Here is a 14,318-nt window from a genome sequence, read left to right as displayed (position 1 = left end):
GCCACCTTAAAGATATAAGGGGTGAGCTGCGCGGGGCACACGTTGTAGTACCGGCATAAGTCTTCTATCAGTGGCGGTAAAGGAAACGAGTACCCAATCAAGAACGGGTATGTGCAAAGGGCGTAGAAGCCGGGACGGTGAACCCAAACCTCGTCATCGCCTGCTGGGATAAAGTCTACATGACCAGGTAGGCCGAGTCTGACCTTTAGCTCGGCTAACCACTCCGCTGTCATCGCAGATTTGAACTGCTCCATCACCACTTCCGGCGCATTATGGAAGTCTGGTTTGGCATCGGGATATCGGAGTACAATCTCCTCTACAGTGGGTAAACTTTCCTCCTCGGCGGCAGTTCCACCATCTTCCCCCTGGTTAGGAAAAACAACGTCTAAAGGAACGGAGTGATCTTCCATATGAATATCTTATGATTGCAAGGACATCGTTATAGAAAAAATAGTGAAGCAATAGGAAAAAACTTTCGAAAACAACATGGAGTTGCAAGGATTCTGTGAAGAAGAGAATGAGAAACTCTTGCTTAAGAAGATGAAGGAGAAGCTCTTGCTTAAGAAGAAGAAGAAGGAGTTTGGAAAAAGCTCCAAAATCATCAAATCATCCCCTATTTATAAGATTTGGAGGCACCAGAATCGAAACGGCAGGCCATGATTAGCATAAAGATCGAAACGGTAGAACCAATTAAAGGTCACAATTGAATTTATGCGACACGTCGTGAAACGACATCATTATGACGCACGGCGTCATGACGTCACCTTTTCTCTTGGACCAAATGGCTCCAACGGACATCCCGGGAAATTCAAAGAATTCAAAATGTGCAGGTCTCAGAAAGCCACATTGCCCTGTCTCCACAACCGTGACCTGTATAGCTAGCTCAATAAAATTGTATCACACACGACACTGTTCACTCATCGACCTCGTCCGCGAGGACGACCTCGATGAGCGGAGGGATTAATTGTATGGGTTAAAATCTATCCACATGTCGGAAAGGTTTAAGGAACAATGAAGGTTGTGGTCGAAGAGTCATCAAGGATCGAGGACGAGAACGAATACCGTTGACAGAGTTCTAACGACTAGTTTCAAGATAGAACATTAAAGAGAATATTCCAGTGGATATTCTCTACACTTGTATTATTAGGATTTCTAAGAATATGTTCCCTATAAATAAAAAGAGACTCAATGTTAGGGGACAAGAAATATTCACTTATAAAATACACTTTGACTTTATGGAGAGAATCTGGTCTTCTTATAAGTATACAAAAATAACCTTTTCATTAAGATTCTTGTTGACACTTTTTTACTGGATCCGAGAATAACTTGGATATTCAAAGGATTACGCATCATTCATCATTGTCAGAAAGAACATCAATTGATTTCATCCTTTCTCGGGTGACTCATTCGTATTTATTTACATAAATGTCATTTATTGTTATTCATTACTATTTAATTCTATATTATTTATATTTGGGTTCTTGAAGATAGTCGTTATTGTGCATCATCATAACATTCAGAATAGATCCACGCGCTACTTATTATAATACTGAGAATTTCGTCTTTAGAATATTATTATTAACCAAGATTAACCCTTATTTGTATAAATTTAATTAGTTGAACCAAAATCTATATTTTTGGTCAAAAATACCCTGTTTGGACATTTTAAACGAATTTCTTTCGGACAAATAACAACACTCAATACTTGTCGTTGACACACGAAGAAAAAACCAAATGAACCAGCAAGCTTGCAAATAATTATTGTTTGACAAAATGCCTTCCTGGGCTCCATTAGCTATACATTAACTTTTATGTTTTTCTTTACTTCCTTTTCTGGTACTAATAATCTATTTTTTAGCGCGTAAAATATGTTGTACATGCAGGGAGATTAGAGATCAATTGCTTTGATTAGGTAATTATGGCTGTAGATAGTCAAAGTTTATACGTACTTATAAGCTCCAACTACTCTCACCAAATCCTTATATCCAGAGGATCGGCGGTGCTACCTATTATTTTTTCTTTTTATCCCCCTTGATTTAAAAATTAATTGTGTAATTTTCCATTTGATTGGAACATTTTGCGATTCAACTGTCAATAAGAGTATCCGCGTTACCAAGCCAACCAAGCAAATATGTCTAAAGATTCATTTTTTCAAATTTCGCTCATTAAAGTATAGTCGAAGGAAAGATTCATTTCGACCAAGAAATTTACTCCATTCGTCCCAATTTATGTGCCACCAGGCATGAAATATATATATATATATATATAAAAAAAAACTTTTGAAACTTATATCTAAAATAAGTCTTAGATATTTGTGACCGAAAATCATTTCATTAACGATAAAAAGAATGTTTTTAGTTAAATTATTTCTAAATATAAAAATGTGATATTCTATTCGGAACATATTAAAAAAAAATTGTGCTACATCAATTGTGACAAAGGATGCAATGATATTTCCACTAAAGGCGGTTTTAGAATGCAGTTACTGGTACGATATGTGTTTAACATTTATTTTGAATCCGTTTGTTCTTATTCGTCAATCATGGACCCTAAAAATGACTACTTTAATGTATATATATTGCCAAGGAAATAGCTTTCGTATTCTCATGGCTGACAGTTCAAATTAAATTAGACAGCATAAATGATTATGAAAGTAGCTAAGTATAGGGATAACAAATTCAAGGGGTCGGGAAGGAAAATGATTGCTTTTTTCTTTAACTTATAGTAGCATGTTTGGCCAAGTTGGTCAAAATTCTACTTTTTTTTTAAATTTTGTTTTTTTTGCAAAGTTGAATTATTTGGCCAATTCTTTAGAAGAAAAAAAAAATGTGATTTTAAGTAAAAGTAGAAGCAGCTTTGGAGAATTAGAAAAAAGTAGCTTATCCTCAGAAATAATTTTTGAAAAACACTTTTGAGAAAAATATACTTAAAAATAATTTTTAAAAACTTTGTCAAACACTAATTATTGCTCAGATTAATTAGACAAACACAATTTATTTCTGATCAAAAATATTTTTGACAAAACACTATTCAAAATAAGGTGATATAGAAGGTTGGCTATTAATTGGGAGTACCACGAATGTCTCTATATAATGAATTACAGCTGTAAATTGTTAATATATGTAACATTAACTTAAGTGTTATAAACAGTTGACGTGTTATAACTTAGTACTTTTTAGCCACTTGCTCACTGGAGTACCTGAAGTCGCATTTGCAGTTAGTTAAATCTGGATTTCTTTGGTTCACATGTTTTATGGCTCATTCTTACCAAAGCTGTTCATAAAATCTGGTTATTTTCTAATTTTACCCCAGAGATACAGTATTGAATGTATTGCATATTGTTTGCGGCCCCATTTTTCCATTGGTACTGTCTCATCAACACAAAAAGGGTACAAATTGAGGCTAGCAAAAGTTAAACTTTTAGTAAGAATACAAGAGAATTTGTTTGAGGGATGATCATTGAACGGAGGATTTCTGGAAGCAAAGTCATAAAACTAAATTTGTGACAAAAAAATGCATAAACTATTTTTGAATTTTGTGTAAAATGAAAATAAATAAAATTTCATCAACGCGTTATCGGAAATAACAAGCAAGCTGCCACATGAGATAAGTATATAACTAAATACTACCCGTCATCAAAACGCCGGTGTCATGTAGGACTGGACGTCCATCTTGGAAGGAGAGTTAAAATTAAACTTTTTCGCATAGTAAATGGGCAAATTTAACCCTTTTCCCTTCAAAGTGATAATACCTCTTACGGAGAAAAAATGACATTGTATAGCCGCTGTAAAAATATTAGCCAAAAGAATGTATAAAATTTATATATTGTTTGTATATATATACATTTTGTATGTTATATACAAAAATTATATAAATTTTATATATTTTTTCGGCTACAAAATGTAAATAGTTTCTGGTGTGGAATAAAAGTGATAATACCTCCATCACGGAAGGCTTGAACTCAGCGGCCCACATTCTGATATTTTTTTAAATTATGGAGAATCTTTGAGGACTTTCTATCAAAGATGTTAAAATGTTTAATCAACTTAATTGATTTTTCATTACGCTGTCACAATCTGTCACAACTTGCCTATATCATTCACACAGCATAGAAATATATCTTATGTGCGAAGTGGGTAACATCTCAAACTCTTCATTATTAATACGAATTATAAAAAAAACCGAGGACATGTTTCACAAGATTTTAATTAATCAAGAAAGCAGTGGAAATTATTTTTTTACTTAAATGTTGATATAGTCTCATATGGCTAAACAATTTTCCACAAAACTAAAGTTGTAGTAGACTAGTAGTAGAAGTTTCCTAATATCACAAGACAGAGCAAATTATTTTGTTTGACTATGATGTTTGAAATTGTCAAGAATAAATCAGGGAAGCAAGGCACTTATTGTGTATATATTGCCTAGATCTCTAGCTATTCACGAGACACAAGTAATAGAAATTGTCTAGCTATAGCTAGCTTTACTTCTTTATTACCAAACAAAAATGGCTCCTCCTTCTTCTTTAGCAGTATTATGCATTTTACTAGCAATTTTCAGTTTCTATGAATCAAATGCTCAGTTGAGTGCTAATTTTTACTCAACTACATGTCCAAATGTTTCAAGCATTGTGCAAAATGTAATTCAGCAAGCTTTGCAGTCTGATTCTCGTATTGGGGCCAGCCTCATTCGTCTCCATTTCCATGATTGCTTTGTCAACGTAAAGCCATGATTTAACTATTTAATTTCTTAAAACAATAGCTTTGTTACTTCTTAACTGACTTCTATTCTATTTTATGATAAATTGTGTTTCTGTTACTTGTGATTTCCAGGGATGTGATGCTTCGCTTTTGTTGGATAATAATTCAACAGCAAATATAGTAAGTGAGAAAGATGCAGCGCCTAATGCTAATTCCGTAAGGGGTTTCGATGTTGTTGACAACATCAAATCTGCTGTTGAGAGTTCTTGCCCTGGTGTTGTATCCTGTGCTGACATTCTTGCTCTTGCTGCAGAAGCCTCAGTTTCTTTGGTATGCAAACTTATATATATATACTTTGAGTTTAATTTATATATATACTCATTGTGTATATAATTTTTATAGTGTCATGTTAACTAAATTGTTACTGCATGTAACCCTCCACAAAATATATGTCTAGTAAGGGATCTCTTAACGGTGTGAGATATCCACTACTACGATCCACGGTTGGTACAGGTAAGCAAATCGAGCCCTGCATCATCACTCTGCCATCCCCATACTTGTTCCGCTGAACCTGGGCTCTGACATTAATTGTTGGGCTAAATCAGCCTAAATATAACATGGTGTGATATTGTTCGCTTTGGGTCAAGACCGCACGATTTTTCCCAACCCTACACCTAATATTTTCAGCTACCAATATGAAACTTTGTTTGCATACCCAATAAAATGTTAAGAGTAAATATTGAAATCTTTTCTGAATCAATTCTTTTATCATGTCAATGGGGTACAGGCAGGTGGTCCTTCGTGGAATGTTTCATTAGGGAGAAGAGACAGCAGAACAGCAAACCAGGGAGGAGCCAATACTTCTATTCCTTCTCCTGTTGAAGGCTTAAGCAACATTACAGCTAAGTTTTCTGCTGTTGGCCTTAACGTTACCGATCTAGTTGCCTTATCCGGTAATCAATTACTCCGTCTGTCCTATTTTATATATACCATATCCTTATTACTATTTGGACAGTCGAACAATTTTATCGACTAAAGATATCGTTTTTGTTTTCTATTGTTTTAGGTGCACACACGTTTGGACGTGCACAATGTCGCGTATTCAGTGCCCGCCTTAACAATTTCAATGGCACAGGAAATCCTGACCCTACCTTAAACACAACTTATTTGGCCAACCTAAGGCAAATATGTCCTCAAAATGGAAGTGCCACAGCCTTGGCTAACCTTGATCCTACAACCTCCGATAGTTTTGACAATAATTATTTTGCAAACTTGCAGAGTAATCAAGGGCTTCTGCAATCAGATCAAGAGTTATTCTCCACACCTGGTGCAGCAACTGTCTCAATTGTCAACACATTTAGCAGTAACCAAAATACCTTCTTTCAAAGCTTCGTTCAGTCAATGATTAATATGGGAAACATTAGCCCATTAACTGGGACCAATGGAGAGATTCGGTCAGACTGTAAAAGAGTCAATTGAAGCAAAAGTTTTGACTAAATGGTTTTTTTTTTTTCTGAAGCAAAGGTTGGTAGGCCAAATCAGCAAGTTTTGTTATGAACGAATTTCTTAATTTGCTTTACTTAAGCCAAGTGTTATTACTTCGTGAAACTTTGGTGTATTTGTTACTTTCTTGTTATTTATATTAAATGGGAAATTAATTTTGTTTCTTGTACTCCAACTTGTCTTCGCCATGATTAGAACTTCAACAGGTAGGAGCTAAGTCAGAATAATGGGCAATGCCTAGAGGAGCTTGGGTAGTGTTTAACCAAAAAAATAATTTTTATGGTCATCAGGTTTCTAATAACTAAGTTTACTTCACTTTTTCAAATATAAAAGAGTAAAAGGTAATTGAAATTTAATATTCAATAAACAAAGGTAAAGAAATCTTATTGATGATTGTTGTATCCTCCCAAGAATTGAGAGTAAGAATCTTCAATCAAGCAGAGAAATAAAAGTAAAAGACTGATTGCATATATTCGTAAATTTTTTGATGATCTTACAAAGTAAGGCAAGGGGCGTTTATTTAAGGATACAATATGTAACTGCTTTCCCCCACTTAATTCCTATTCATTACTAATATTAATTACATTAATTGTCCGTTACTCCAATTATTCGTACTGGTTATGGAAATAATAAACAATCGCGTATAATCAGGGATTATGTTGATTCCCTTCCCATATCTGTAACTGCCAATGAATCTTCCTTTTCTTTAGTCTTCATATATCCCGTGTCTACCTCTTCTTTTCCAGTTGTCAGATACGATATCTTTGTAATTTATCTTGTGGGTGTTTTAACCATGCCTCTTCATTATTCTTTATTGATCTCATTCAAATGTCACCTGTCAACATACCATTAATTCATGCGTCATATCATTTTTTTCACCAATACAGATAGTCTCCCACTTTCTAAATATACTCAACTGAATATTCGGGAAGTGATAAGTTTATTTATGGCATGAATTCTTGTCGTCTCTTCCAAACATCATTATGTTTTCTTTAGAAGCGAAGAGATGTACGTCTTTTCCATTTAATGCTCGAGACACGTGTCCTTCTATGATTGGTTATGCAGTTTATAGTGCCTTTTTGGGGTTTCATGTGGCTGCATCAGTTCGAAGTGACGGTCCCATGATGATGGTTCATAATGACGTTCTTCTCTAATAAATACCACATCATATTTCATCAAGAACTTCTTCCTACTTCTTGCACTCCTTTACAAGATTCTTCTACGATTTCTCTTCTTCCTTCGTGCTTCCATTAACAAAAAATGGCTTCCCGTTCTTCAAACATTTCTTCATCTTCAGACCCAAGAAAAACAATCATCGTAGACGAACTTTCTCCTTCTACAACCCCGGTTAGGAGCAGAAGAGGTGGTAGGCTTCATAGTTTAGGCTCCATATCAAGCCGTAGAACCACCCCTTCTTAGAAGAATACTTTGAAATCTTCTTCTTTTAAAGCCAAACCTTCATCAACCCCTGGATCTTCCTCCAAAGGTAGAGACCAAAATGAACCGCTAGATGAGCCTGTTGTTTTTGAAATTGTTCATCAGGAATTCTCTTTCACATCGGATTATGAGGCATTAAGAAAACAGGTTTCTTCCATAGCAACACTTAATCCAGTCGATCATTACCCTTCTTTAATCACTTATGTCCTTCTCCCTTTAGTACGCCGTGAATGCCATTGGAAATCTAATTTTTTTGTTATAGTTCCTAGTGTCGATGATCGAATAACCTCTTATTATGAGGGTTATTTGTTTGTTTATACCTATTCTTTTACTTTAGGGTTCAATCCACCTATTGATCCAATGATTATTAAATTTTGCCGCTATTTCAATGTGTGTCTTGATCAAATAGGCTCAATAGTGTGGAGGGTGGTGGCTTGCCTTCGTTACTTATCAGGCTTTGTTTCAGCCCCTTTCACATTTTGGTACCTACTCCATCTGTATTGCCCGAATCTTTTCCGCGAAGGTATTTTCTCTCTTGTGGCGAGAAGCAAGAGAGTCTTGGTCAGTCTGGAAGACGAGCGTGACCGAGGCTGGTATGCTCGATTCGAAGTTATTCCCACTCCTGATTTAGTGGATGATGATAACATACCTTTTCCTGAGAAGTGGAACTTTGCACATGAGTATTTTTCTTCGTCACTTTGTTTTCAGAATTTTACTTTTCTGATCCTTATTTTCTTACTTTTCAGCAATCATGAAAGTATTTGGTGAACTTCCCGAGTTTTGTTATTGGGTAGAAAAAATAATATCTTCCACCCCCATGGATCAAAGGTCTTGGAAATTCCTTTCCCAAAAGTTCGGATGGAAAGTGAAAACCCATAATATTCTATTTTACTTTATCATAAATTTTCCTTTTTGTGACTCCTCTTATTCTGACCTCTTCCATTATTCTTAGGATTTGTTGTTCGTGGCATTCGTCCCGCCTCTATTCCTACTGCTAGACTCACTGTTAGCACTGCCCAAGAACAGATTTTGAGTGTGTCCTCTTAAAATAGGAAAAACAATAAAACCCGAACCTCTAACGAAGAAGAAGAAGAAGATAAAGGCTCTTTAGTGAAGAATACACGAGTTAGGAGGAGGCCTGTATTTTTGATGATGAAACCATTGTTCCCCAGGATCAACCTTCAGGCTTTGTGCCTTTCCAGCTAGTTGATGAATTTGAGGGTGTTCCTTTTGTTATCGCAAAAGATAAGGACGTTGGTCTTGTTTTGATCCCCCCCCCCTCCCAAAGTCCCATTGAAAGGCTTTTTTCTCAAGGATTTGAGGGTGGAGAAGAATTCGGCCCTGTCTCTGAAGAACCACCCATCACCGCTTTTCCAATGACCCGTGTTTCTCCCTCTGTCATTCCTTCTGTTGCTTCTGCTTCCACACCTGCTGCTACTCCTACTGTCGTTCCCCGTTAAGAAGCTGGCCCTTCTAGCAGAAGAAGAGGTATGAAGCAGGTTTTAATTGAAGTACTCGAGGGTGGCAATTTGCTAAAGAAGTCCAACAGAGCTGCGGTTTGGTTAAAATCATTGATTGGCCCTGTGGAAATGGAAAAGCTTGGACCTTTGAAGGTGTCTTATGAAATTTATGAAGCTATAAAAAAGAACCCGAAGGCTGAGCAATTGTAGAAACACTACAGGCTCTTGAAGACAAACTAACACTTGATGTTAGTTGGACTTCTTTGAACATGCGTCTTGAGACTTTGACCGAGGCTAGCCAGGAAGGTTTTGACCTCGAAGATGAGATTGCCAAGGCTAAAGATGCAATCAAATGTACTCATCAACGCCAAAGTTTTTCAATATCTGAGGATGAGAGTTTCAAGGGTGATTTGAGTAAAGACGGTTTCGAAGCTAACCAAGTTGATGCCTAGCCTTCGTTTTCTCCTCAAGTCGGTCCTTCCATCCCTTCTAATGATGCTCCTTAGTTTCTTCCCTTTTTAATGATTATCATTTTTGATGATGTGGTTTTTGTTTTACTGAAGTTGGTTATGGCAAACTTTTCCTCCTTTGTTTTTGGATATCAACATCAATGCTAATATTACTTCGTTGCATATCTTATGAATGATTTTTTCTATTATGTTTTCGATAAATGCTTTAATACGCCATGGCTAAATATACATGGTCATTTTTTATAAAAGAGAGTGCTTTTATATTAACAACACCGATAAAGATGACGTCTTATCTTCATATTGGTGTAAAGATTGAAATAAGACGTACCATGAAGAAGATTTATTTGAACTTTCAAACAAATTTTATGTACTATATTTTCATAACTGCTTTCTTTATAGCAGGTTTACAAGTACGGGTTTGACTATCCCGTGACTATATTTGTGGCTTTAACCTAATAGCTCTTGGGAGTTTTCTGCTGAATCTTCAATTCTTTACTTCCCATTCCTTCTGCGAGCTTGAAAATTTGAAATTTTTCTTCAAATTTGAAATTTTCTTCAAGAGGTTTTTCATTTGGCTTAACTATGCTTTTGTGGTGTACATCTTATTCCCTTGTGTACTTCTTCCATATGCATAGTCCCCCTCAGTGTTTGAGCTTTGAAGCATGAAAACTTGAACACTGGATCAACTCATCTCTTCAGTCTTTTCCCTGAAAAAGGCTGCACCACTTACATGACATGAGTTCTCAGTTCTCTTCTTAGAGAAGTTTGTTCCACAGACTCGCATAGAGGAGTTGTGTAGGTAGTTTGAACAACTACACCAAGAGGGTATGTCAGTGACTCAGTATAAGATGCGATTTTCAGAGTTGGATCGTGACGCGGTATGGTTGGTTCCCACTGAGAGGGAGAGAATTAGGAGGTTCATTGATAGCGTCAACTATGGATTACGTTTCATCATGACTTGGGAGATTGCAACGGGTGCGAGGTTTGACGAGGTGGTTGATATTGATTCCATCATTCCCCAACTCATTCTATACCATCCTTAACTCACAACCTTCTTACACCCTTTGATAACACATGCATGCAAGATGAACAACTCTCATGCCCAAAAATTATTGTACTAATTACCCAATTCTAGACAAAATTCAAAATTGAGGTTTAGGGTGTAGAATCTTACCTTTAGAATGAACACCTAGTGAGTTTTCCTTATTAATCTTCAAAGATTCGAGCAAGAATTGAAGGACAAATTGTTGAAGATCACTCTCCCACTCTAAAAATATCAGAAATATGCTCAAAAATGGACTATGGCATATGTTTTAACGAAATAGGGTCGGGTTTAAAAACCCCAAAAATGAAGCTCTGGAACAGGGTATGCGGTCTCATATGCGACCGCATAATGCTTATGCGATCCGCAGAATAGGCTGCATAATTGCCCTCCAGAACTGGGCAAATTTGACTCGTTTTGCGGTCATTATGTGGCCCACAGACCTGTTCTGCGGTCGTATAATGCGCTGCAGAACCTCCCTCTAAAAAATCTCAAAGTTGGATATGCAATCAGAGTGCGGCCCGCGAATGGTTTTGCGGTCGCATAATGGGCTGCGAAAATAACATCAAAAATGGCCCAAAAGGTTGTCTCACTATGCGACCATTATAAGGTCCGCAGAGTGATTCTGCGGCCGCATAGTGGGTCGCAGAAGTGCATTTCTTTTGCCCAAATCTTTTTCCTTTACTTTCTAGTGCATTGTTCAACCCAAAAGGTCCGAACTGCAGCTCGCAAGCTCGCCGCAAAGAATTTCTACTATTATTAACCTCTACGCCTACCCCGGCATCATGGAACCCCGATTTTTAGGAAAAATTTCCCGGGGCCTTACAAATGTGAAGTTTCTTAATGGTTCGGTAGCCTCTCGAAGATAAGTACAGATGTAACCATACCGATTCACAAGACTCTACTAAACCTGCTTATGACTCGTGAGACTTAAGCAACCTAGTGCTCTAATACCAACTTGTCACGACCAAAAATGCCAACCTGTCATGATGTCACCTAACACACTTGCTAGGCTAGCCGACAATCACATAACAATGAAACATTTGAAATAAAACATGATTTATTAAACTCAACAACAAAAAATTTCTTAAATAACTGATAAAATTAACTGAAACTCTACTACAACCATCCCAAAACCTGGTGTCAGCGAGTACACGAGCACTATTATGTTTCAACCTAAACAAAAATCTAAAACAACTATCCGAATAATAGAAAAATACTTAAGAAAATAAAAGGAAGGAGAGTCAAGGTCTGCGGATGTCAGAATAGCTACCTTGCAGTCTCCCAAGCAAGTACCGGCAACGAACTAGCAATCACCGCATCCAGATGTACCTGGATCTGCACACGAAGTGCAAAGTGTAGAATGAGTACAACGACCCAATGTACTCAATAAATAATAGAACTAACCTTCAGCTCGTTCACGGTACAAATACTTAGACATGCTTTCAAGTTCACAATTAAAGACCCACAGTGGTAAGAATATGTCAAGTATAGCTAGCATGAGGAATGGTACATCTATATTCCTACATATCAAACATGCATGTCAAAATTAAGGTTTCACAATGATTTTTATAGGTACTTACACTCTCAGAGTACTCAATCCGTCTATCTCACTTCCCACTCATCAAACATACACAATCACTCAGCATTGTACGGGTGCATGACATTAATGCCCCTCACTAAAGTACGTGTATATATATCATCGTGTCTGCGCTCACTGATGGTATGTCAGATCCACAATAATAAATAAACCAATAAGGCATGATGCGGCGTGTAGCTCGATCCACAATAACTCTCACAATCCGGCTCTCAGGCCCACCTCAGTCTTCAATCTCTCAAGTCTCAAGGCTCACACCCTCGTACTACTCAGCCCAAACAATAATAACATGTGATATAACAGTAAATGATAATAGAGACTGAGATATGATATGCAAATGAAGGATCATGATTGTGTACATAATTAGAGTTAAAATAGATAGCTCAAAATAGTAGAAATAACCTCAATAGGTCTCCGTCAAATAAACACATAGCCTAAACACGATTTCTAACATGAATCACAGCTCGATTACTCTGACACATAGGAATTTCACGGATAAAACAAGACTTAATATCAACATAGTATAAGAATACACCCGGATCATGATTAACACGGTGCATGCCCATCACTTAGCATATGTGTCACCCCAACACAAATCACATAACACATTTTTCAGGTATTTATACCCTCAGTTTCAAGTTTAAAAATGTTACATACCTCAAAGTGCGCAACTCAATGCTCCAACACACTCCTGCCTCGCAAATCAGCCTCCGAGCGACTCGAATCTAGTCACAAATAACTTAATTTAATCAATACAATCTATAGGAATCGATTCCATACGATAAAGCTAAAATCTTTAACCAAATTCAAATAATCAACCCAAAAACTCAACCTCGGGCCCACACCTTGTAACCCGACAAAATTCAAAATCCGAACACCCATTCCAACCACTAATCAACCCTCAAATCCCAAAATCTTACTCTCCAATACCTAGTCTAGAATCCCCAAATTCCACCTCAAACATACATAAACTAGGTATAAAAATCAATGGGTATTCAATATTTATGGACAAAAGTGACCAAAAGTCACTTACCTCTTGAATTGTAGTGAAATCCCTCTCAAATATCACCCCTAGCCGATCTCCACAAGTCCAATATTAGAGAAAACTCGAAACCCTTTGAAATATAGCATTGCCAGTAAATTCGCACGTGCAACTCACTTATCCGCATATGCGTTTCCTCAGGTGCAGCCAAATCCAAAATTTGCGATACAATAACGACCCCCGACTTCTCGCATATGCGGACAATGCTCCGCATATGCAAGTCCGCTTATGCGAACAAACCTTGCACCTGCTCTCCAACAATGCGGCTCCCTATCCGCATTTCTGACCAAGACCTCACCTGACCCATTTCAGCTTCTGCGACCAGCTATCCGTACCTGCGAGCTCGCAGGTGCGAAAAATTCCTCGCTCTTGCGCAACTTCCCAGCTCAACCCAGAACCGCTTCCGAGACACCATGGCCATTTTTGTGGCTCTGCACTTGTGGCCAAAACCTCGTAGGTGTGGTTACAACAGAAATGAAACCAACAGATTTTCTCCAAGTCCAAACCTCAATCCGATTTCAATCTGAATCACTCTCGAGGCCCATGGATCCCATCCAAATATACCAACATGTCCTAAAACATGATATAAACTTAGTTAAAGCCTAAAATCATATCAAACAACATCAAAAACACGAATTGCTCCCCAATTCAAGCTTAACAAAACTAATGAATTTCCAAGTTCTATAACCAATGTCGAAACCTATCAAACCAACTCCAATTGACCTCCAATTTTGCACACAAGACATAAATGACCCAACAGACCTACTCTAACTCCCAAAACAAATATTCAAGCCCGGTATCAACAAAGTCAACTCTCAGTCAAATTTCTCAACCTTCCAAACCTTCAAGTTTTAAACTCTCGCCAATTCAAGCGAAAATGACCTATGGGCCTCCAAATCAATATTCAGACATATTGCTAAGACAAAAATCATCATACAAATCTATCGAAATCATCAAAACTCCATTTCGGAGTCTTTTGCACATAAGTCAACATCCGGTCAACTCGTTCAACTTAAGTTTTCAGCCTTGAGACTACATGATCCAATTCATTTTGAAACATCCCCCGAACA

At 37.2% G+C, this 14,318-nt stretch overlaps 1 protein-coding gene across 1 annotated transcript; it reads left to right on the top strand.

The window, feature by feature from the left end:
* The first annotated feature begins 4,304 nt into the window (after positions 1 to 4,304).
* LOC104104199 (peroxidase 15-like) lies at positions 4,305 to 6,369 on the top strand. The gene is made up of 4 exons (XM_009612215.4): positions 4,305 to 4,717; positions 4,830 to 5,027; positions 5,485 to 5,650; positions 5,764 to 6,369. Exons 1-4 carry the CDS (start codon positions 4,505 to 4,507, stop codon positions 6,174 to 6,176), a joined length of 990 nt encoding a protein of 329 aa, XP_009610510.1. The 5' UTR covers positions 4,305 to 4,504; the 3' UTR covers positions 6,177 to 6,369.
* The last annotated feature ends 7,949 nt before the right edge of the window (positions 6,370 to 14,318 follow it).

The sequence above is a fragment of the Nicotiana tomentosiformis genome, chromosome 3 (assembly GCF_000390325.3).
Source record: "Nicotiana tomentosiformis chromosome 3, ASM39032v3, whole genome shotgun sequence".
Taxonomy (NCBI): Eukaryota; Viridiplantae; Streptophyta; class Magnoliopsida; order Solanales; family Solanaceae; genus Nicotiana; species Nicotiana tomentosiformis.
Note: the sequence above shows the minus strand (reverse complement) of the source record. Positions and strands in the feature narration are given on the sequence as shown.

Excerpts from the sequence above, each read along its gene's own strand:
- LOC104104199 (XM_009612215.4), top strand. The coding sequence starts at position 4,505 with ATGGCTCCTCCTTCTTCTTTAGCAGTATTATGCATTTTACTAGCAATT. Across the intron at positions 4,718-4,829 it reads TCCATGATTGCTTTGTCAAC|GGATGTGATGCTTCGCTTTT; the intron begins GTAAAGCCATGA and ends TGTGATTTCCAG. Across the intron at positions 5,028-5,484 it reads CAGAAGCCTCAGTTTCTTTG|GCAGGTGGTCCTTCGTGGAA; the intron begins GTATGCAAACTT and ends AATGGGGTACAG.